General features: G+C 36.8%; 1 protein-coding gene across 1 annotated transcript in view; it reads left to right on the top strand.

Moving 5' to 3' along the window:
- Positions 1-23,580, top strand: part of LOC145687985 (uncharacterized) — a 550,882-nt gene that overhangs the window by 66,552 nt on the left and 460,750 nt on the right. The window contains exon 3 of the mRNA XM_081762058.1: positions 4,537-4,703. Coding sequence (XP_081618184.1) covers positions 4,537-4,703 — 167 coding nt within the window. The remainder of the gene's footprint in view (positions 1-4,536; positions 4,704-23,580) is intronic.

Raw genomic sequence — 23,580 nt, 5'->3', positions numbered from 1 at the left:
TGAGGTTTCCTTTCTCACTTAGCTTGCAGTGGAGCTCTGAGGTTTCCTTTCTCACTTAGCTTGCAGTGGAGCTCTGAGGTTTCCTTTCTCACTTAGCTTGCAGCGGAGCTCTGTTGGGAACTTACTCCTTCTCTTAGTTGCAGTGGAACTTCAAGAGATTCCTAGCAACAAACCACCCCTCTTACTGCTGTGGAGCTCTGCGGGACTCCAATCTCTCTTTCCCTGCAGTGGAGTATTGAGAATCCTACGTCACACTCAGCTTGTAGCAGTGCTTTGTGAGGAGTCCTTCTCTTGGCTGCCTAGACCTTGAGAGACATACTTACCTTAAGTATTAGTGAACTTTATACTTATATAGTGGAACTATATTATACTGTTTTATTTCAGGAAATTTTTGTAATAAAACTGGTTGTGGAAGAAAACTACTTCTGTGTGTAATTGCTTTACCTTCTGTTTGCTTTAGCAGAATTTTACACTACATTCCACAGAGCATCACAGGCCTGGCTCTAACGTTTTAGGTTTTTTTAAATTTTTTTTGTTGGTTACTTTGCATTAATTGAGTTATATTCTGTTATTATTATTATTATTATTATTATTATTATTATTATTATTATTATTATTATTATTATTATTATTATTATTATTATTATTATTATATAAAAAAGAGTTGTAATAGTGTATATTATATCAAATAATTGTAATACTAACTAACATGACAACATTTAATTTCAGAAAAAAAGAGTTTATGATCAAGAATTCAACATAAAAATAAATAAAATCAAAAGGCCAAATGACTACAAATAGTAAAATTTAAAAATAAGAAACTTCAAGTCAACTCCAAACTTCTGTCTGACCTACACGTACCATACGTCACTTCTATCCATTCTCTAATGCAAGCATATGCTATTATAGCAATCATGAATTAAATTCTAACAAACACAAACGGAATTACGTACCACCTTTGGTGATATAAGAGTTTTATATAGTAAATCAAAGTGATTGTACCAAGTAAATTAGAACAAATTTTTCATTAACGTCTTGGCTAGTATTCACTGAAATGCAGAGGGATTCTGTTACTTTACTATAAAAATCATATGAAAACATACCGTATCTACTGAGCTCTGCGATGACAAAAATAAATAAATAATGCGTGATCTTGAATATTATTAATAGGTTAAATCTGAAAAATAACATTAAGTATCGTTTATCAATATCATTTCAATTACCTGTAAATGAGGAATGTTTTATGTGATATTGGGTCGATGCATAAGTTCGTGCGGTTCTTATATTTTAGATTTGATTTTTACTCTGCTGTTATGTTAATTCAAATACAAATACAACATAGACATAATATTAACATATTCTACGAGTGTTTCAATACATTGCATATATTTTGCTGTTACTCACATTAACTCACAATCACTCAGTGATATGTTTACCTCCACTGTCTATGACCTTCGGCCAACGTTCAGGTAGCAGTTCAATGCCTCGCCTGTATAATTATTTTGGTTTAGACTGAAAGAAATCTTTTAGCCATTGGTCAAGAGAAGATTTTCTGTGTTCTTCTTTTAGCAATTGCTTCATTCTAGTACATTACAGAAATTGTTCTCTCTGCTTCTGCTGCACTGGATCCTCGATTAAACTCGAAGAGTAAAACGTGACGGAAATGATCACTTTTCTCAACTTGACATTCCATATTAGTTTGTCTGAAATCAGTGCCGTATTTAGAATTTTGTTTCGGGAAGGGGGGCTATGCACAACATGTGAATAAGCACTTTTCCTTTTGAGTGCCGACAAATTATAATGAAGTTTTGCATATAACAAAGTATTTCGGGGACTTGAGCCCGATAACCACCCCCTTTCAGAAAATATATACCATAATACATTCACAATCAAGAAAACCTGTGTTTCACAACACCCAAACTCCAAACTACGGTAAAACAACGAAATAACGATAAACAATCGCTTCACGCCACATTGTTGCCATCCCGAAAGAAAACCGAACGAACTTACGCATCGACCCAATAATTGTTGGTGTAAAAACAATATTTAAAAATATATATAAATATTCAGATACTGTCACGTCTTTTAAAGGTGAAATGGTGTGGTGGGGAACAGATTACATAGTAAGAGTTGATCTTACATTATGATTTGTCCACCGGCCAAGTGCACTGGATTCACGCCAGTCCGAAAAATGTATTTATAAAACCCTCAAATATATGAGTATATCGGGTTTCATAACAAGGCAGCCTGTTTCAACTATTGAGGTCAGTTAAAGATAATAAATAATTCTACTTACATATATTGGAAGGTTTACACGTGCTCCCAACACCACATACTGGTTGTAAACAACTTCGGACGACAACCATGAAGAAGACGTCCTCAACCATCGTCAACGATCGTCAAGTGACGAAGATTAATCAATTAGCAACATTACTGGATAAAAGTAGCCGAAACACCATAGAAGGCATCAATCTTCACCCGATTGATCATCACTTTCTCTCTCTACAAAGTATGGTCTCTGAGAGCTCCTTTATCCTTATCACTCTCAAGGACGCCTGATCTCTAAGAAATCATTTATCCTCACTACTCTCTACAACGCCTGGACTCTCAGTTTTATCCTTCTCTCTACAAAACCTGGTCTCTGAGAGATCCTTTTACTAGGGCGTCTAGTCTCTGCAAACACCTCACTACTCTCTACGACGCTTGGACTCTCAGTTTTATTCTCCTCTCTAGGGCACCTAGTCTTGAGAGTTCCTTTTGCTAGGGCGTCTAGTCTCTGCAAACACCTCACTACTCTCTACGACGTTTGGACTCTCAGTTTTATTCTTCTCTCTAGGGCACCTAGTCTCTGAGAGTTCCTTTTGCTAGGGCGTCTAGTCTCTGCAAACACCTCACTACTCTCTACGACGTCTGGACTCTCAGTTTTATTCTCCTATCTAGGGCACCTAGTCTCTGAGAGTTCCTTTTGCTAGGGCGTCTAGTCTCTGCAATACACTTCACTACTCTCTAGGACGCCTGGACTCTCAGTTTTATCCTTTTCTCTACAATACCTAGTCTCTGAGAGTTCGTTTTGCTAGGGCGTCTAGTCTCTGCAAACACCTCACTACTCTCTACGACGCCTGGACTCTGAGTTTTATTCTCCTATCTAGGGCACCTAGTATCTGAGAGTTCCTTTTGCTAGGACGTCTAGTCTCTGCAAATATCGCACCACTTTCTAGGACGTCTAGTTCCTGAGATTTATCCTCGTCTCTAGGGCACCTGGTCTCTGAGAGTTCCTTTTGCTAGGGCGTCTAGTCTCTGCAATACACCTCTCTACTCTCTAGGACGCCTGGACTCTCAGTTTTATCCTCCTCTCTACAATACCTAGTCTCTGAGAGTTCGTTTTGCTAGGGCGTCTAGTCTCTGCAATACACCCCACTACTCTCTAGGACACCTGCTCTTTGAGTTTTATCCCCCTCTCGATGACACTCGGTCTTTGATAGGTACCTACACACTCCTTGACCACAAGAGTCTTGGATCCTGTGACCTTAAGACGGTTGATCTCTAGATTCCCATAAACTTACCAACAAAACCCACCAAATATTGCAGAATTTATATTTCAACTGTAATCATTATTGCTATTGTATATAAGAAGTAGGTCTATTTTCATAATAAATGGTGATTGGGAAAATGCAAAATTTCCCATGTATCATTTTTAGCTCCACTCTAAAAGACAGCATTGTACAATATGGATATGGATGTTTTTTGTAAAATGTCCTTCAATTCTTTTTTTTAAAAAAAAGTTTTTGCATTGTATTTCTGCTTCTTTTTGATCTAACCAGATATATTTTTTCTATGAATATTTAGGAGTGTAAGAAGTATTTGATCTAGTGGAACTAAACTTACTTTGATGATACGACTCGGTGATGTTGGCTTTCCGTTAAGAGTCAAACCAATTAGCGTCATTAAGTATAAAAATTGTTCATAACGGCATGTTGTACACCTAATCAATAATGTCCTTCCTTATACTGTAACTTATAGATAATGGACGTTATAAATAACAAAATAGCTCCGACTTAGTCCTTCCAAGATTTGTCGGCTCGTCTCAAAGTATTGAGCCACGATTATGAGGTAATTACCAGAATTCAATCACCATGGATGGAATTCATTATTGGAAATTAAAGTTTAGAGTGTGGAACTAGTAATTTTTTTTTTTCTGTCCACATTGGCATAATTTAGCGAGGATGAAAGATGCGAGAAACTGGTCTTAAGATTTTAGAAAAAAAGAAGAGATTGTTGTAATGTCTTTATTCGCAAGTTAACTTCGTGCGCATATACATTATTTCGTTTTTTATCAAGAAGAAAAATCTCTTAAGAGCATATGTTCAATATCAAAGCACGTAAATGCTTGTTTATGTTATGATGTATCAAAGGTCATCCAGTGAAAATGGGAAGTCTTATAGATGTGGACAATTAACGAACGTAGTAGGTAGTATGCAAAGCAACATCAGCTTAGGACGTGATCTTTTTTGAATTTCTTATTTTTTTATTTTCCAGTCCGATCATATGTACTATCTGGTGATGGAATACGCTGGAGGTGGTGATCTGTGCAACTACATCAGAATTCAAGAGAACGGAAGACTCAAGGAAGGGACAGCCCGTCGTTTTGGACGCCAGCTGATATCCGCGATGGTTCATATGCATTCACAAGGCATCATCCACCGGTAAGTACATAATATTTTACACCAGCAGTTAGTTACTTGTATTTTAAATTAAAAAAAAAAACTTATGTACCTGCGTGACCGATGGAAAGACGTGTGGAATGCCACCGAACATATTCATGTCGTGATGCTGGAATGACGTCAGATATTGATTTATAAATCTATGATTAGATAGTGTGAAAAACAACGTGAAATAATGCAACGTTACCCTATGATTTGTCGTGAAATTTTTAACATCGAACGCTCTCGCTTGTTGGAATCATGAATATGCTGAAACGGAAGTGAAGGCGCATTAATCCGTGTCTGAAGAGTACGTACGTCGATGCAAGACGAGTTCATTTATTTTTTTAAAAAATAGTAAACTCTGTGATATGAAATTTATTCAATATTTCAGAACAGTTAACATATTCTGACAAGTAGTAACCAAGGAACAACCTTGCTTCCTTCACCGTAATTACTAATTGGAAGACGCATCTGGAGACTAGGGAGTCATATGTTATCACTGTAATTTGGAGATTTTATCTAGCTTTGGATCTTTGTGGTCATCCGTCCTGAGAGAGGTATCCAGCATTTTTCATACCCACACGAGCCAAATTACGGAACGCTTCTTTAAGTAGATAGTTAAAAATTTCCCCTCTAAAAGAGACATCATACTTCATGCGAGGTGTGTTAGAAAAGCAATGAGATTCATTCTTTTTTTAATGATAAATTTTATTGTTTTTACAAGTCAAACTTATCTCTTCAAAATAGTTCTCTTGGGCTGCTACACGTCAATGGAGGTGTTGTTTTCATTCTTTATAGCAGTACTGAAAGCCTTTTGCCAGAATACTTTTCAGTTCGTCGGTTACGCTCTTCTGAATATTATCCAAAGTACCAAAATGTCCTCCTTTCAAGTAGTTTTTGAGCAAAGGGAATAAAAAGAAGTCACAGGAACTGAGGTTTGGCAAATAGGGGCTGAGGAACCATAGGGATGCTTTTTTGTGCAAAAAAAAATCATATATGGAAACTGCCATGTGACATGGGGCGTTGTCCTGGTGCGTCCCATGCCTGGTCGCAAACGTGCCACCCTTTTGTCATGTTCGTATCCTGTATTAAAATTTGATGAACCGTAAATAAGTTCAAATTTAACTCACTACTGATCACTCTCACCGTCAATCGACGATCTGATCTCACAGGAGACTTCATTCACTCTTTCCACATTGTCATCCGTTTTTGAGGTTCAAGATCTTCCCGCATTAAGTTCGTCTTCTATTTGTGTGCCCTGGATAGGCAATGTTCTCCATGAACCCTTGGTAACTTCCCGTAAGTCACAGTATCGGGTTCGCCAAGCTTTACGCACAATTTGATGGAACAATGTTCCTCAAACTTTTGCCGGTTAATTTTCGTAACGCACCTCAAAAATACAACTTCACTGCATACGCTCTTAACAATCGTGTAGCAACTGCAGCATGTTCAAACTTGTACTGAGTCAACGGCAACGGTTAACTTAACTCCAGGTGGAGCCAGCAGCGCTGTCAGTTCATGTACAGTGTTAGCAGTCTCATTGTTTCTCTAACACACTTCGTACATGATAAATTAAGTCTGTACGACCACAACTGGTAACTCAAAACAAACCAAATAATATTAATATTTCTGTAATTTACTTTAACGATACATTTGTAGTCACTTCGTAATTGGAATACTCTTCATTATATTGTCAGCTTTAGCTAGGGTTGCCATATGTCAGCATTTTGTACGAACTGTTGTGTTTTCATCATATAATCTATATTTTAGTTACTATTAATAGAATAGATTATGTTTTTAAAAAGTGTCCATTCCAGGGTTCTTTTGCTCAGATTTGATATAAGTAATTTAATGGCATGATTTATTATATTTGTGTTAGTGAAGAAAATATGAAACATGTTAGCTTCCAATAATATTTTAAGGATTACAGTAAACAATTGTGTGATAAAGGTGATTTTAGATAAGAAATTTTAAAATATTTGTTCTGTGTTTGGGCACCGTATCTTTGATGGGTCATTATTTTAGGGCTTGTCCGTATTTTGGATCAAAAAATTATGGCAACCCTAGCTTTAGCCAATATAATTAACATTTTACTCCTTTCCCTAAATGAAACTAAGATCATGTTGGGATGACATAGCATTCAAAATTGACAGAGACAGAGACTTTCTCTCATTTTCTAGTTCAATTGAAAAGAAGTCAGTAAAATGAACAGTTTAAGAAATCAAATTTATCAATACTATAACAAATTGAACATAACTCTCGACGTTAAATTGAAGTGTAAGGGGAAAAAACAAGGAATGTCCTTGTGTATGCTTTAACACATTGATCGTCAGAGTATTTTTTGTAAATTTTACTGTCAGCGCCAAGTTGATGTGTATCAGAAATGATATACGAAGCGCGGGCGGAATACACTTCAAGAAAAGTATTCAACTGACGCCGAAATTACTGCTGCAATATGATTTTCCAGCGCCCTGACTACAGGTAAGATGTGCTAAATATACCAGCATGTGTATGAGATCATATACACGTGGCAATGAAAAGAACGTTGTGCATCAAAAATGATACACGAAGCGTAGGCGGAACACGCCGTGTGTATCACCTGTGATACATATGGCGATCAATGTGTTAACGGCTGCTTTGCCCTATCTGTTGATGACTCTTGGTACTATTCGACTGTATATGCCTTACATGCGTAGATATAACAATGTCCAAAGAAAAGGGCAAAAGAAAATACAGTTTTGTGACATTCCTTCTTTTTTCCCCCTTTCCTTTATGGTAACACCATCTATGAAAATGGGTTTGTAGTCAAAATTCTAATTGTCTTAGTGACATATGAACAGTTGAACTTACTTCAGTTTGTAACGTACTTCAACACAAGGAAGTAATCTGGTTAGAATTTACTGGACAACTGTTGGCAAGAAAGAATCCATGAGAACCTAATTTTGAACGGAATTGTGTCAAGGGTATCGTTTCAGTGTTTGTATGGGGGAGGGGTTGGAAGCTCCACTACCAATATTAAGTATCGCTCTCGATTTTCATTAGTATGTTCGTTATACTGTTGCCAACTTCTGCTCCTCCTTAAATAATGCCCCTGAGTTGTACAAGAACTTAAGAGACCCCATCACGGCGAAATTAAAATAACGCTAATTTTACAGTAATTATGTGATATCTTCAAATAGATAAAAGATAATGGAAAAGTGAAACAAGAGCTCGCTAGACAATATTATTTTTACATAAAATACAGTTATCATGACTCACTTATCTGCTTTCGATTTTCAGTCATTTAGAAAATCGACAATTTTTTTGCGATTGTGAATGGTTGCAAACGGAGACCTATAATACTGAGTGATTAGTGATAACGGTATCCCATGCAAAACAATATTGTCTAGAGCGCTCTTGTTCCACATTTCGATTATCTTTTATCTATTTGAAGATATCACATAATTTTTGTAAAATTAGCGGTATTTTAATTTCGCAGTGATTAAGCCTCTTAAGGATGAATTTGTTCTTCAGTTATAAAAGTGGTCAAAGGAGAGAAGACCATCTCTTGCTTCTATCGTTGGAATCAAGTTGAGTTTCTACCTGAAATGTGCTCCTCCTCTTTGTTGGTAGCTTCCTTTTCTTGCTTCTGAAACTCGGGAGCAAAATCACTTCAAAGTTCTTTGCAATTTGGTGGATTGGAATCCCTGTCTCATTTCTTTGACGATGGACGAAAATATTGAGCGTCTTGTACTTCGATCAAGGAGGAAACCAGCAACACTAACAAGACACTAACTTTCCAAGGAGGGAGTCGCAAGAAGAAAGTTCAAAGTGTCTTCAGTTAGTTTGATTTGATCCTGCCAAGTACTGGGACCTTCTCCTTTAAGGATGCTTCTGATAGTTGAGAAAGTTCTATTTCAAAGCAGACCAAAAGAATTATTCCTCCAGTTCTCCAAAACTCAAATTAACGGGTCTTACATTCAAACATCATGCAAAACGTGTTCAAGAAGCTGGATTCTGATCTTTGGCGATTATTTTGTGACTAGTCCTCTCCTTGGGAAATCCTCGAGAGATGTTTTTTTCAGCTCCTTTGCACATAAGCCTCTAATTAGTTAGATTTGTAGATACGCGATGTTCTTGATGTCTTCGTCCCTTCTTCGAGAGGGATTGTGGAGTCTTTTGAAGTGGTTCTACCGTCTTCCTTGAAAAACTCAGTTTCAACCTTCTTACAGAGATATCCTCTCCATTCTCTTGTATCCCTCTCCCACATACATGAGAGAGAGAGAAAGAGAATGAGAGATAAGGTAAAAAAAAATTGATACCTTTTCTTCCATCTTTCCTGTTTCCTCGTCACCAGGAGAGATCAGAGAAATCCTTCAACAGCCGAAGGATGACAATGTCAGAAAGCTTTTGTCCAAAGACGTAATTGACGACACAAGCGGTAAACTTGTGTCGGTTGGTCAGAATTCTTTTGCACAAATTCTCTCTCTATATCTCTCTGTCTGTCTATCTTTCCCTCTCCCTTGCTTTCTTCTCAATTCATTTTGCTTCCCACAAACGATTCTCCTCTCCTAAGATAGTTGCCATGGTTACGAAGTTCCGCACTTCTAAGTGTTGACATACCACTATTGCCATCCTGTGTGGCGAGATACCAAATCAATACAGAAAGTGATTCTTCTTCTTTTTCTTCTTATAAGTATATTGTAAAGACTCAGTAATTTTTTCTGTTTACTAATATTTTAAAGAACTAACGATCATGTGGCTGGTAAAAAGTGAACACACTTGGAAAAATTTCTGATTGCTCTTTTTAGACTAATTTGAAGATTATGAATCCAAAGGGATTACTTTCAAAATCACCCGTCCATGGAGACATTAGAAAATCTGCATTGAAGCTAGGATATTTATGTTTATTTATATCCAAGTTTGAGATTACGTTTCTAGGCACCTTATAGGCGACTTTAAAATTAGTTCCCCTGGATTCATCATTCTCAAATTAGTATAGAAAGTACAATTAGAAACATGTCCAAGTTTGAGCACATTTGGTAACACATTTATATTTTCTAACGATTAACCTTTGGAACTCGTCACTCTTATTGACACGTTGACTGCCATGTTGGGCCGGTGGGCCCAAAATCGAACTTTCCCACTGCACCACGTTGGTCCCATGGGACCAGCACTATAATATTGATTTTAGGGACCTATTCCGCGCCGTTGGCTCACAACTGAAGCCAGTTAAGCATGCTGTCGGACCAACAGGGTGTTCGAAAATACACTGAAACTAATGGCCTGTAAGAAAGTTTTATTACTTATTAATTTTATGGGGATGGGGAAATCAGTTACATTATTTCAATTATTTCTCTGCTGGTTCTTTTTCCATTTGGGGGGGGGGATTTACATGTTTACAGGTACTTAGATTTACATAATTTTACCATAAAACATAAATTTGAAAGAAAAATTATTTGGTACACTTCTAAAATTTAAATAACGGACACTTGACACGATCAAACTTTAGATGGATGTAATTGGCTTTTTTTTTTATTTTTTTTTTATCATACTGAAGTTTGTTCATGTCAGGATCAAAGTCACGTACAATTTTAAGTAACATCAGACATTTAATGTTCGATGCCACTCAAAATGTATTTCACGTTGCGTTTGACAGACTCTATATGTTCCTCATTGTCCGATTCTGATTCACAACTTGATCCGCTTGACTTATCATTACTGGATCTTTATCTGATGCACCAACATCCTCATTAGAGAGGTCTTTTTCGTCAACTAAAGGTATAAAATCTTTAAGTTTTACGTCCCACACTTATGCCGGCTAGGTTGAAGGAGACAGCGATGATGAGAAATGAATGACATGGTGGAATGAAGAAAGTGGGAGAAAACGGGGGAACTCCAAGAAAACCCACGCACACGGTGTTTGTCAACCACAAAGTTCACTTGGCCGAACTGGGATCGAACCAAGGACCCTATGCACCAGAGGTGAACGCTCTACCAGTGAGCCACCGCAGTCTCCAACTAAAGCTCTAATTTCGTAATCGTTTAGCTTCCATTTTGATAAACAACGGGTAAAACAGTTACGAATATAAGTATTTCAAGACAGATATGACTGTCAAATGCCGAGATGTGAGGTATTTTTTGTAATTTTTGTAAGTGAACAGTAGCGAGTTAGTAAATATGTCTCATAAAACATTAGCAAATCGTATTTTAATATCGAAATGTGGTTCTATTTTATCAAATATTTTTTAAAGATAGAATATGTTGTGCGTGGTTGCATAACGCTTAAAATAGGCTAAAGGAGACAGCGATGATGAGAAATGAATGAAATGGTGGAATGAAGAAAGGGTAAGCGCAAAGTAGCTTTTCCCAATATGTCAAGATATAAAAGAAAATAAGCTAGGTGACTTGACAGTCTTTATTGTACTTACAAATACTGTTCAAATTGCCTCCCACCATGTTCAATGCACAAAGTACACCTCTCAGTACTGCTTTGCAATAATCATAACATAACCGAGGATTGACATACAATCTTCCGAATTATTGTTTGATTAGCTGTTTCAAGTGATCCAAATCCTGCGATTGCCCAGAAAGCGCCTCGCCTTTGACAATATCTCACATGGGAAAGTTACATCGTATGAGTTTATATGAACGAGTGGCCACTCTGTTCTATCACAACAGGAGACAACTTTTCGATTAATGAAAAATTGTTCCACTAGTTCCTACATCGTACTGAAAATTGTCTAAGCCATGAAAATTTTCAGATTCTTTAAGCGATCTTTCACTTTTTAACATTTCTATATATGAATTCAATCAATTTTATGAATACTGACGAATTGTTACTTAATCACTGATATTTGTTAAGAACGGAAAATTTTCCGGAAAAATATAGAAGAAAAATTTCCACCTCACATCTTAACTAGACAACGATGCAGGAATAAGTGGAGTATGTTTTTATGAATCGGAAAATTTTTCGGAAAATTTTCATTGTACTGGACAAACAATTTTTCGATTCATGGAAAATTGTTCCACTAGTTCCTACATCGTACTGAAAATTGTCTGAGCCATGAAAATTTTCAGATCCTTTAAACGATCTTTCACTCTTTCACGTTTCTATATATGAATTCAATCAATTTAACGAATACTGACGAATTGTTACTTAACCACTGATATTTGTTAAGAACGGAAATTTTTCCGGAAAATTATAGAAGAAAAATTTCCACCTCACATCTTAACTAGACAACGATGCAGGAATAAGTGGAGTATGTTTTTATGAATCGGAAAATTTTCCGGAAAATTTTCATTGTACAGGACAAACAATTTTTCGATTCATGGAAAATTGTTCCACTAGTTCTTACATCGTACTGAAAATTGTCTGAGCCATGAAAATTTTCAGATTCTTTCAACGATCTTTCACTTTTTAACGTTTCTATATATGAATTCAATCAATTTTATGAATACTGACGAATTGTTACTTAATCACTGATATTTGTTAAGAACTTAAAATTTTCCGGAAAAATATAGAAGAAAAATTTCCACCTCACATCTTAACTAGACAACGATGCAGGAATAAGTGGAGTATGTTTTTATGAATCGGAAAATTTTTCGGAAAATTTTCATTGTACTGGACAAACAATTTTTCGATTCATGGAAAATTGTTCCACTAGTTCCTACATCGTACTGAAAATTGTCTGAGCCATGAAAATTTTCAGATCCTTTAAACGATCTTTCACTCTTTCACGTTTCTATATATGAATTCAATCAATTTAACGAATACTGACGAATTGTTACTTAACCACTGATATTTGTTAAGAACGGAAATTTTTCCGGAAAATTATAGAAGAAAAATTTCCACCTCACATCTTAACTAGACAACGATGCAGGAATAAGTGGAGTATGTTTTTATGAATCGGAAAATTTTCCGGAAAATTTTCATTGTACAGGACAAACAATTTTTCGATTCATGGAAAATTGTTCCACTAGTTCTTACATCGTACTGAAAATTGTCTGAGCCATGAAAATTTTCAGATTCTTTCAACGATCTTTCACTTTTTAACGTTTCTATATATGAATTCAATCAATTTTATGAATACTGACGAATTGTTACTTAATCACTGATATTTGTTAAGAACTTAAAATTTTCCGGAAAAATATAGAAGAAAATTTTCCACCTCACATCTCGACTAAACAACGATGTAGGAATAAGTGGAGTATGTTTCTGTGAATCGGAAAATTTTCCGGGAAAATTTTCCAGAAAATTTTCATCACTGATCACAACGACCAGTCTATTCATTGAAATATTGATCCAGGAAATCCATTACAACACCAAAGTGAGGCGGTGCTCCATCGTGTTGCCACGTGAACTGAATATTTTGCAACGAGAGTTATTTTCAAGTTCTGAAATGATAACTTCCTGAACATCTGAAACTATGTGTCACTGGTCCTATGAACCTATCTATGGTCCTTAAAAAAGAATCGATCTATGACACCATCACTTCAAATACTACTCCCAAACAGTGACACCAGGAACGTTTAACTCTTTTGTCACGATTGGTATCACTCCAATGAACACAATGTGTCTGTTTACGTGATCGTTCATCTTGAGTGAGACCTAATCTGTCTATAGAAATTAGTTTCTAGAAGTCTCTGTCAGCTTCGTTCCGAATGAGAAACCACTCACAGAACTCAACGCGCTGGTCTAGATCACATTTCAGCGACATGTGCAGAAACTTCAACCGATAAAATTTCATCTTCAAATCCTTTATTAAGTTCCTTAAAAAGGTATGTGTCATTCTCAAGACATACTGAGAAAAAATTGTATGTGGCGTACGTAAAATCGTATGTTACATTTGTAAATCCTGTACTTTTTGGACTTGTGCAGCAAACGTATAACTGAAAACGCATGTTTTATAATACTTTATAAGTGTTCCATCTGTACGTACCTTCCGTATGAAATATTATAGGCGGTCAGGATCTCACATACAAATGGGCGTATATAACATATAGCTGACGAAAGTAACATACCTATATGTATGTAATGTAAGGAAGACCGTTAGATATCAGACATCTTGCAATGGCATGATGTAACATCTAAGGGCAGTGCCTATGTAGCATACGGATAACGTATGTTCCGTACTGATTTCTGTAGTAACCAAGAGAATTCCGTATATTTGTATAATATACCGGTCCGGAGAACGGATTTTTCTCATTGCACGAACGTGCCTTCTGGTAGATTTCTTCAGGCTAGATACATAACTCTGAGCGACAAGTTCAGTGTTTCCTTCATTCCGTATGCTCCACCCTACAAATACTCTTAGTTAAAATAAGATTTTTAAAAATATGTACTTTTTAACTCTCCTATATCTCTTAAACTATTGATCCTATGAAAACATACAGTGCTATTTTTGTTGTAAATTTAATAGTTTACTTTTGCACTTTAAATCTCTTTTGCTAGACCCCACTTTATAAAAGATATTTACGAAAATATATACAGTGAAACCTCTCTAAAGCGGACAGCCGTGGGGAATCAATAATTGTCCGCTATAGAGAGGTGTCCGCCTTAGAGAGGTTTTGATATTTTCTTACGTAAATTAGTAAAGAAGGTAATACGCAATTAGCAATATTTTTGGATGAATCACGTCTTCACGAATATTACCAAAATGTTACAGTACCTGTGTTGTCCTCTTCTGCCCAATACTCTATGTTGGAGGCACAAGAGTTATAGTTCTCTGCACTTTACACTGACGTTTTCAGTATGTCGCTTTAATTTGTGGGTTAATTGCAGTCCAGTAGTGTCTTTTTTGTGACAATATGCGTACCCGCGGGCAAAAACTACTGAACTTGTCTTCTGCTTGATTAGAGATTCCAGCAGGACAGTAGAATAACGTGTTATTCCAAACGGCGGGCAACAATCAATCACTTTTGTGTCTAAAACAGCTTGGGTGGGAGTGGAATGCAAGCAAAGGACATCTGGATTGCTGAGTAGACAGTTGAGGAGACAAAACGTCACAATGCTTTCTTGGTGACACATGTATGAATTACTAAAAATGTATTTTTACAATACTTGTCAACTTATTTATAGAGAAAGTGTCCGTAATACGGAGGTAAATAATACCTATAAAGGACAGAAAAGACTGTCCGTGTCCGTACTAGAGAGTGTCCGCTTTAGAGAGGTTTGTCAATATGTTTTATCCTATTACAGTGTTTGGGGATTACAAAATATGTCCGTTACGGGAGGTGTCCGCTTTATAGAGGTGTCCGTTAGTAGAGGTTTCACTGTATTTAACGTCCCCTCTACTGCCTGTCGACTCGGTACCCTCTCAGACTTGTATGTCGTTTAAGGCACTAACCCGCACAACTATGTCGAATCTAAACTAGACGATTTATTGTTTTCCAATTTTTCTTTGTTGACTTGTCTAAAAAGTATTTGCTTTTAGCAGGGAGATTGATGTTTATAGTCTGTATATGTCAGTGGCGGATCCAGGAGGGGGCAATCGCCCCCCCCCCAGAAGAGGAAAATTTCTTATTTTATATATATAAAACCCATCCCAGAGTTTGAAGCTCTTAAAAGTAGCTCTAAGTAGCAGTATGACAACCCACCGCCCCCCCTAGAAGTCGATCCTGGATCCGCCCCTGGTATCTGAATTGTTAAATATATTCTGAGGCGGCTCGTAAGGAAAGTCACACCGGTAAAAATAAAAGCTTTTCTTTCACTTGAAACTAAAAAAAAAAAAAAAAAAAATCCTTAATGTACTTGGGCTCTACAGAAGGTACCAGACGTTTTAGTCTAACGCGGCAGTGGGCGGACTATTGTTGCCATCTTGATGTCAGAACGTTGCCACTCTCAGTACGCATCCAGCTGTGATAGCGTGAGATCAGTGGCGCGCTTACTATTCTTTCTGTAAGATGTTATAATACGCGCTGTAATTAAAAATTCTGCCTCTTGTGAGGTGCGTTCTGCGATTAGGTTTTTGTTGGCAAAAGAACCACAAGCCAATTGAAATCCATCGCCAAATAAACGGCCGGGGAAAACTTAACGCGGAGGCTTTTTTTCACGACAATGCACTTCCACACACGGCTAAGCGTACCCGAGAGCTCTTGGATGGTTTTTAGACGGGAGATATTCGATCACCCAGTATTACCTCTTCCCAGCAACGAAGACGCGGCTCCCCTACACAACGATTTGATACTGACGCCTAACTGCATGCCAGTGAAAGTCAGTGGATGAAATCGAAGCGGCAGACTTCTACAGCGAGGTATGGAAAAACTTGTCCCACGGTATGATAAGTGGTTTAATTTGCATGGCAATTATGTGGAAAAATAGCTTAAGAGTGTACCTCTCAAACGTATATAATACAATTATGCTTTGTTCATACTGTTACTTTTCTTTTATTTCAAAACGTCTGTTTCTTTCTGGACAGCCATCGTGCCAATTGTTGTGTACAACAATTAATTCAATAGTTAAGGGCCTTCACTACAGCGAAATTAAACTACTGCTAATTTTAGTGTTTTTCTGTAATATCTTCAAAGCAAATAAAAAAAAATATTCGAAAAGCAGAAACGTAGTGAACTAGACAATACGATTTTGCATGTGATGCCGTTATCACGACTCATTTATCTCCTTTCGATTTGCAACTGTGGATAGATTAAGCATTGTTTGCGGGTTCCGTAAATAGCGGCATACCAAAAACAGATAAGTGAATTGTGGTAAAGTTACGGTATCACATGCAAAATCGTATTGTCTAGTTCACTACGTTTCTGCTTTTCGAATATTTTTATTTGTTTTGAAGATATTACAGAAAAACTCTAAAATTAGCAGGAGTTTAATTTCGCTGTAGTGAAGACCCTTAAACCGTTAATCCCTTAAGTTCAGAAGAAAATTTCGTTAATATATTAATTGTTATATACAATAATTTAATACATTTTACGCCCTTAGTTTCAAGCGGTGAAACTTTGTTTTACCAGTGCTGCTTTCCTCATGAGCCACCTCTGTATATAGCCTATCTATATATTTACTTTCTCTCCATCCCTTTACAAAATACATCAAAGACAACCTTGCTTTAAAATCATCTATGAATAAGCCGCCATAGAAATCTAGTATGTAACAATGCTGCTAGAATAAAATACAAATATGAATAACCAGAAATAAAGGAACAGAGAGAAACTTGGCACTGTTTGAGACGACAATTATGTCGGAAACCTTTCTGTTAACTCGTAACACGCCGACCAACAGACGAACACAGGAGCCGCAAATTTAGCAGAAGGGAGAGAATATCAGAGCTCCCTGGAATACAGGAAGCGAGTCGTATGGTAGAGGAAGGTTTCTCGGAACTTATAGGGTGTCCTATTGGATGGAGTAATGAGAGAAAGGTCTTTCTCTCTCTCTTTCACGCACACACAAGAGTATTTTCTCCCCTTCGTGTATTGTGTGAACGCGGACGAGTGTCGCAATCTCCCTGACTCCTTTTCTGCGAACCGTATGAGTTAGGTTTCCAGTCCATAGTTCCCCAACTTCTCAACTCTCTTGATGCGTGAAATACCATGAATACTATGATATGATTAACAGCAGTTGAAGCCTCAATGATTCCTCTTGTTCTGAAGTTGAAGATGGCTAATTGAAGCGAGGACTGGAAAATTAACAATATTTGGGGATTGTATGCGAAATACCACTTCATAACTCTTCTGTATTTAAAAAGTTGGTGGATTATAAGAATCGGAACTTTTTTCTTGTTTGAAGTGAAATACAAGCATATTTGAGTAAGCCTGAACAGGAAAATGTTCCTTTGTGACAAATATGAAATGATATCAAATTCCTTGTTTTAAATCCTATTCAGGAGGCCAGTGGCGGATCCAGGGGGAATCGGGGCGATAGTTCCCCCCAGAAGAGGAAACTTTTCTTTCATTTTATATATAAATAAAACACATCCCAGAGTTTGGAGCTTTTAAAAGTAGCTCTAAGTAGCAGTATTACAACCCACCGCCCTCCCCCAAGAAATCCGTCCTGAATCCGCCCCTGCAGGAGGCTAAAGAAATAAAACCCTTCAGTTTACCCTCCAACGCTTATGTTCGTTAGGCTGAGAACGAATTATCAAAAAAAAAGAAAAAAAGAAAGAAAGAAAGAAAGAAAAAAGAAAAGAAAAGAAAGAAAAAATCATAGGCGGCCCCACAGTGTGTGCAATTGGTGCAGTTGCGCCCACATTAACTTCGAGCCTCAGATTTCCTACAATAATCCTTTCTATTTTGTATATTTATATTTTCCTGTTTGGATATATTTGAGTGACTTCTTAAGTCTCTCATAAGTTACTTGCTATCATACAGTGTTTTTCTACTTTTTTTTAAAAGTACAACTTAGATTATTTTTGAGATTTTGAAGCTCAAAGTGCAGAGCGTTTTGACAACAATGTTAGGATGTGTTGTCCCTTCCCAGCCTGCACCCACATTACCAAAATCCTGGCGCCATCTATGAAAGAAAGTCAATGATGATAGGGAGAATTTGGTGGAATGGGAATGTGGAAGGAGACTAGAGTATCTCGAGAAACCTAATGGACACGATGTTGTTCAGCGAAACTTATTTGGTCGGGGATCGAACCAGGAATGTCACGCACCAGAAATAAGGGCTCTACCACTGAGCCACCGTCCTCTTTAGGCTTAAAAAAAACAAGATGATTGACAGAAGTGCATTTTTATGAAGCAATTGGTGAAATGAGAATGTAGAAGAAAAATGGCAGGAGCTCTAGAAAACACATGGTCCCGATATTGTCCACTGCAAACTCGCGTGGTGGAGGATCGAAACAGGCACTTCTCGCACCGTGCTCACTTCTTTTGTAGCCGAGCGTGCTTTACGTGCGAATGGTTTTTCGTTTGATTTCCTCTAAAGCTAATTAATCTCGGCTGAAATCCCGAGTACACTGCAAAAAATAAATAAATAAATAAATAAATAAATCAGTGTTTCGACATTTTTTTGGAAACATTTTTATTGATTTTTAACCCTTGGAAGCATACGTGGGGTCTCTTGAACCCCAAGCAGTTTTTCTTGCTTCACATCTCCCTTGTTATCTGGCACAGGAAATCCAAATTTGATGACTTTTATTCCTACAATATTTTCTTCTTTCGTGTGAAGGCATTTGTAAAATTTCTTTCAAATTTCTGAAAAGCAATCGATTTTAACCCTCAGTATCCATGCATCTAAGGGTTAAAAAGTCTTTAAAAATGGGGGGAAGTGCCCTACCAGTGAACAAAAAATGTCTAGAATGCATCTTAACAGTGTTTTATGGAAACTGCCCTAAAACTATTCAAAATGTACATCGACAGCTGACTACGAGCATAAACGACTTCTAAATGTGTTAACGGAAGTCTCCAACACTGCTTAAAACCCGTTTCTATGCCCGTGTATTCGTTGAACGCACTAGAAGTTCAGATACATTTTAAACATTCTCAGACCAATTTCAATTAATTGCCGTAAGGAGACAAGGAATTCTTCTAGACATTCACCGATAGAACAATTCAAGATATTAAGCAATGATCAAAAATCGTTCCAAAAAAAATCCAAGTGTTATTCAAACAGTGATTTGCAATATACACGATGGCCCAAAAGTAGGTATACATCCCGGCATTGATCAAGTATAACATTCTAGTTTATGGATTTATTTGCTTCGACTGTTCCGGGCTTAAATTACAAGTAAAAGACGTTAAGAACAAATAATAAAGAAACTAGGTCTACCTGTTTGATAACAATAAGAAATCATATAAATATATATTGAACTGATCAGTATGGGACTGTATACCTACTTTTGGGCGACTTTCGATCCGCGCAGTATTTTCTATTGCCAGCTTCAGCTTGGCAAATTTATTTATTTCCAAATAACACTACCTTCAATTGCAGTGTACAAAATGCCTACAAAACTGCAAAACAAAAATAATTTTCTTGCATGAACCAGTATTGCAAACTTCGAGGAAAACAGGAGGAATCGAAAAATTCGAGCCTTGAATTGAATATTGTGAAATACATGAGGAAAGCTAAATCATCTTGGTACCACTGTAATAGAGAGCAGCCAAATTGTCGTTTGTTTGTTGAACTAATAAATTCCGACATACTATTGGATACTTCGGTGAGGAATTTACTTTCACTGGGCAAAAATGCAATATGATGATAAATTCTCACCTTAGTAAGAACATACAGCATGTCAGCCAAATCGGATTCCCACATCATAGCGTTGGCAAACGTCGCTGGACCAATTTATGCCAAAAATGTGATATTTCACGGGTACTTCAAGTTAGGGGGATGAAATTTGGTATATAAACACTTCATCAAAAATAACTGGATACATGTTTAAGCGATTTCGAAAATTCTGTTAGATCAGTTTCTATGATATTTTAATTTCTGATTTTTTTAAAATTTATAAAGTAGCAAAAAGAAGGAAACAATTGAACCGTTTAAAATGAATTTTTGAACACATATTAGCACTTGGGTGGAGCTGGGCTTTTTATTACCATTTTGTTTCGATTAAATATCTGGCTTCCATGCTGGTCTAGTAGCTAGCGTGAGTGTCTTTTGCGCATTGCATCCTGGATTCAATCTTCGGTGGGAGAACTTGAAATTTGAACGCATTAATGGCAGTTTGGAATCCACTTTCAACTGTAGGTCCACGTGTCAGATAGCCTCGGAGCTGAAAAGAAACACTACACTTCAACAAACAATGGCATTCAGTACGCATCCTCCATGGCTTAGAGATTAGGAATTATATTTCTCTCTGGGCTTTCGACATTGATGGCCACGTTAGCTCGTCACGTACGAGGTATGGCGTCCCTCGGGGATCACACGATTCGAGGAAAGGGAAGGAACAAAGCGACCTGGGACCTATATGTTAGGAACCATCCCGGCATTTGCCTGGTTGTGAATGAGGAAAACGTTCCTAGGATGGCTGGTCTGAAATAGCTCTTCCGAGCGAGTGTCCCAACCGGAAGTCGAACTCTGGACACATCTTAGATGGAATAACAAATCTTTCAAATATTTTCCATAAGCCATGCGAAGAACAGGGATTTTAATTAATGTGCTCAACTTTTGGGTTCTTACTCTCTATACAAATAAGTAATTACGAAAATTAGTATTCTCACTATTTTTTTCTTTTCAATGTGTTCATTCATAGTATATAACCGATCTTTGTTTATGCCATATATATATATATTGAAATATTCTCATATGTGTCATCACTTAAATGATGCTGAACTTAAATATTGCTTCAACCAAGAGATATTAAGGTGTGTCTTGTGTCCTACTAATACTAGGTCCTTAGATAAACATCAAATGAATGACCCCTATTTAAGCAGAGAAAAAAAAAAGTTGAAAACAAATACAGCGAAGCAACAACCTCCAAGGCCGGTAATTTCCTAATCAATTTACCCACTTTAAAATAGCAGCGTTATTATGCGTTTTTTTTTTTTTAAACTAAGGCCTCCAATTGTTTATTTATTTTTATTTCTAAGAGAATTTAATTTTAAAAAAAGCACGCACACGTCAAATATTTGTATTTGATGGTATATTAAAGTATCTGTGCAAGCTTTGGCAACCAACCAGCCTTACTACAAATTTATTTATTTTAGACAACTTATGTCTATCGCCTTGAATGGCCAAACACTTAGCGTTTATATGGGTGTTAACACGGCTACGCAAAACACTATATACTAACTGTGTAAGTAATGAATGTCTGTGTATTTTCAACTTAGCGGCAAGGTCGAGTGGTTTAAATGTTCGTTTTCCAGCCCACCTAGTCATTAAGAATGAAAAGCATTTTACAATTGAATCTTGTCTCGATAAAATAACCAATAACGATAATGTCCGTTGAGTATGCAACCCACAAAGAGTTATGAGATTTTAGATATCGCACGTTGAGCTATGTGAAACATGATCGTTCTTTTGGCTAGCAACGGTGAGTGGCGGATCTAGAAGTTAAAAATTGGAGCAGCCAGAACGCAGACTATGATAGGTATATTATGAGTTTTCAATTTTTCATGAGTCCTGTAGAAGTCTCCAACTTAAACTCTCTCCCGCCAATGGATATTATGGTTACGTTGGATGTTGACATTGTGGGCCTCAAGTATTGTTTTCCGCATTGCATAACAGAAAAACCGCAACTCAAACTATACCTAATGTTTCAAAAAAAAATCCACTAAAGAATAAAAGGCAAAACTCACTGCAAACCTTCAAAAATACTGTAGTTAAATAATAGCTTCAGTTCTTTTTGTCGCTCAATGTGTCGTTCTAATTTCGCCTTTTTTAGTTCTTCATTTAACATCGACCGCTTCGTTCCAGTCACCATGGCGTTTGTCTTTCTAACGTTTATTTTCATCTCATTCTTCGCAGCGTTTCTTCAAGAACTCTAACGTCTTATTAATTTTCTCTTCAGATTCCGCAACAAGCACTATGCTAGATGCTCCAAGCACCAGAGAATCAAGACCAATTATAACAATTGTGGGAAAAAGATATAAGAAGGTTGTACAATACACTTAAATAAGGGTGTTCCTTAAAGAACACAACTTTTGAAATGCCCGCCATTTCTGTTCTAATAAGTTGGCAGCACTGAACGGTGAGGAATGGAGCCGTTTCACGACGGAACAGCGTGTTGTCATAATGAAAACTTCTTACAAATGTAGTAAAAGTTCTGGTAGAGACTGGTATATAGTTGACTATTCGATACTCCATGACTACCAACCACAAAGAAAACATGCAAATCGTGTAACGTTCAGTGCTGCCAACTTACTAGAAAAGAAATGGCGGACATTTCAAAAGTTGTGTTCTTTATGGGACGCATTGAAAAGTTTACACAGTTTTTTTACATTATGAGTTTTATTTACAATATCTAGACAAGAATATTTTTTTTAACCTCTAAAAGGAGCTTCAGATAGACGTCTTACGTTCTGAATATGACCAAAATTACCAAAAATGGATTTGATGACCTTGTACACTGAACACATCATATCTCCAAATATATCTGATGAAAAATATCATATATCTGAATCATACAATGTACGTCCGGTAGAGATGGACCCCTAGGTGAGATGAACCAGGGCCATAATTCGTAAACTATCCACCAGAGAGCAGCGTGAATATTGATGTAGTGTCATGGCGGATGTATACTAGCCTATATAATACACTGTTTTCGGAAGCAGAAGTCCACACATTTCTTCAGTAGACGAGATTTTTTCTTTTGAGGTTGGTCATTAAAAAAAAGAAAAAAACACGTTTCAAGCACTATTCAACGTTATTGTTGTAGATTTCTTCGGTTTTGTATTTTACTAGCGCATTTCGAATCTGACGTGAAGGGGGGGCTAGCGTGTAGTTAGCCCCCCCTACTAAATATCGCTTATATTTATGTTAGTAAAGCTGATCAAACGCTAAAAATTGTTGATCATACCTGATCAAACGATGATCAAACGATTGACATAAAAATAATTTTAAATTTATCATGAGGGGGGGGGGGCTAACTGCTCGCAGGTCATTTCATCATAAAAGAATGTGTTAACGAAAACAAATAAGTTTCCCTCGTTCAAAAACTATAAGTAAACTATTCTTTTTACCTCTCTTTCTTGGGATAGATGAACCACTGCTATTGTGGTGGAGATGAATCACATAGGAAATACGAGAATGTTTGTGATTTGGTGGCAAAGCTTTCAAATGTACAAAACAAGATGCAATGTATGGTAAAATGTAATTACTGGCAGTCATTTTCTTCTTAAAACATGAACCTTATGTATTCTTGCCATTTGCAAATGTTTCCATGTTAAAAATAAAGTTCATTTTTAGATTTCCTAGTTTAATTAATATTAGATTATATGAGATCAATATTCCAGAATAGCTCAGGTTAAACAAGCATTCAATAGGAAAAGAGGACTGCTAGTGCTA

The sequence above is a fragment of the Thermobia domestica genome, chromosome 1 (genome assembly GCF_964235325.1).
Source record: "Thermobia domestica chromosome 1, izTheDome1.hap1.1, whole genome shotgun sequence".
NCBI classification, from domain to species: Eukaryota; Metazoa; Arthropoda; class Insecta; order Zygentoma; family Lepismatidae; genus Thermobia; species Thermobia domestica.
Note: the sequence above shows the minus strand (reverse complement) of the source record. Positions and strands in the feature narration are given on the sequence as shown.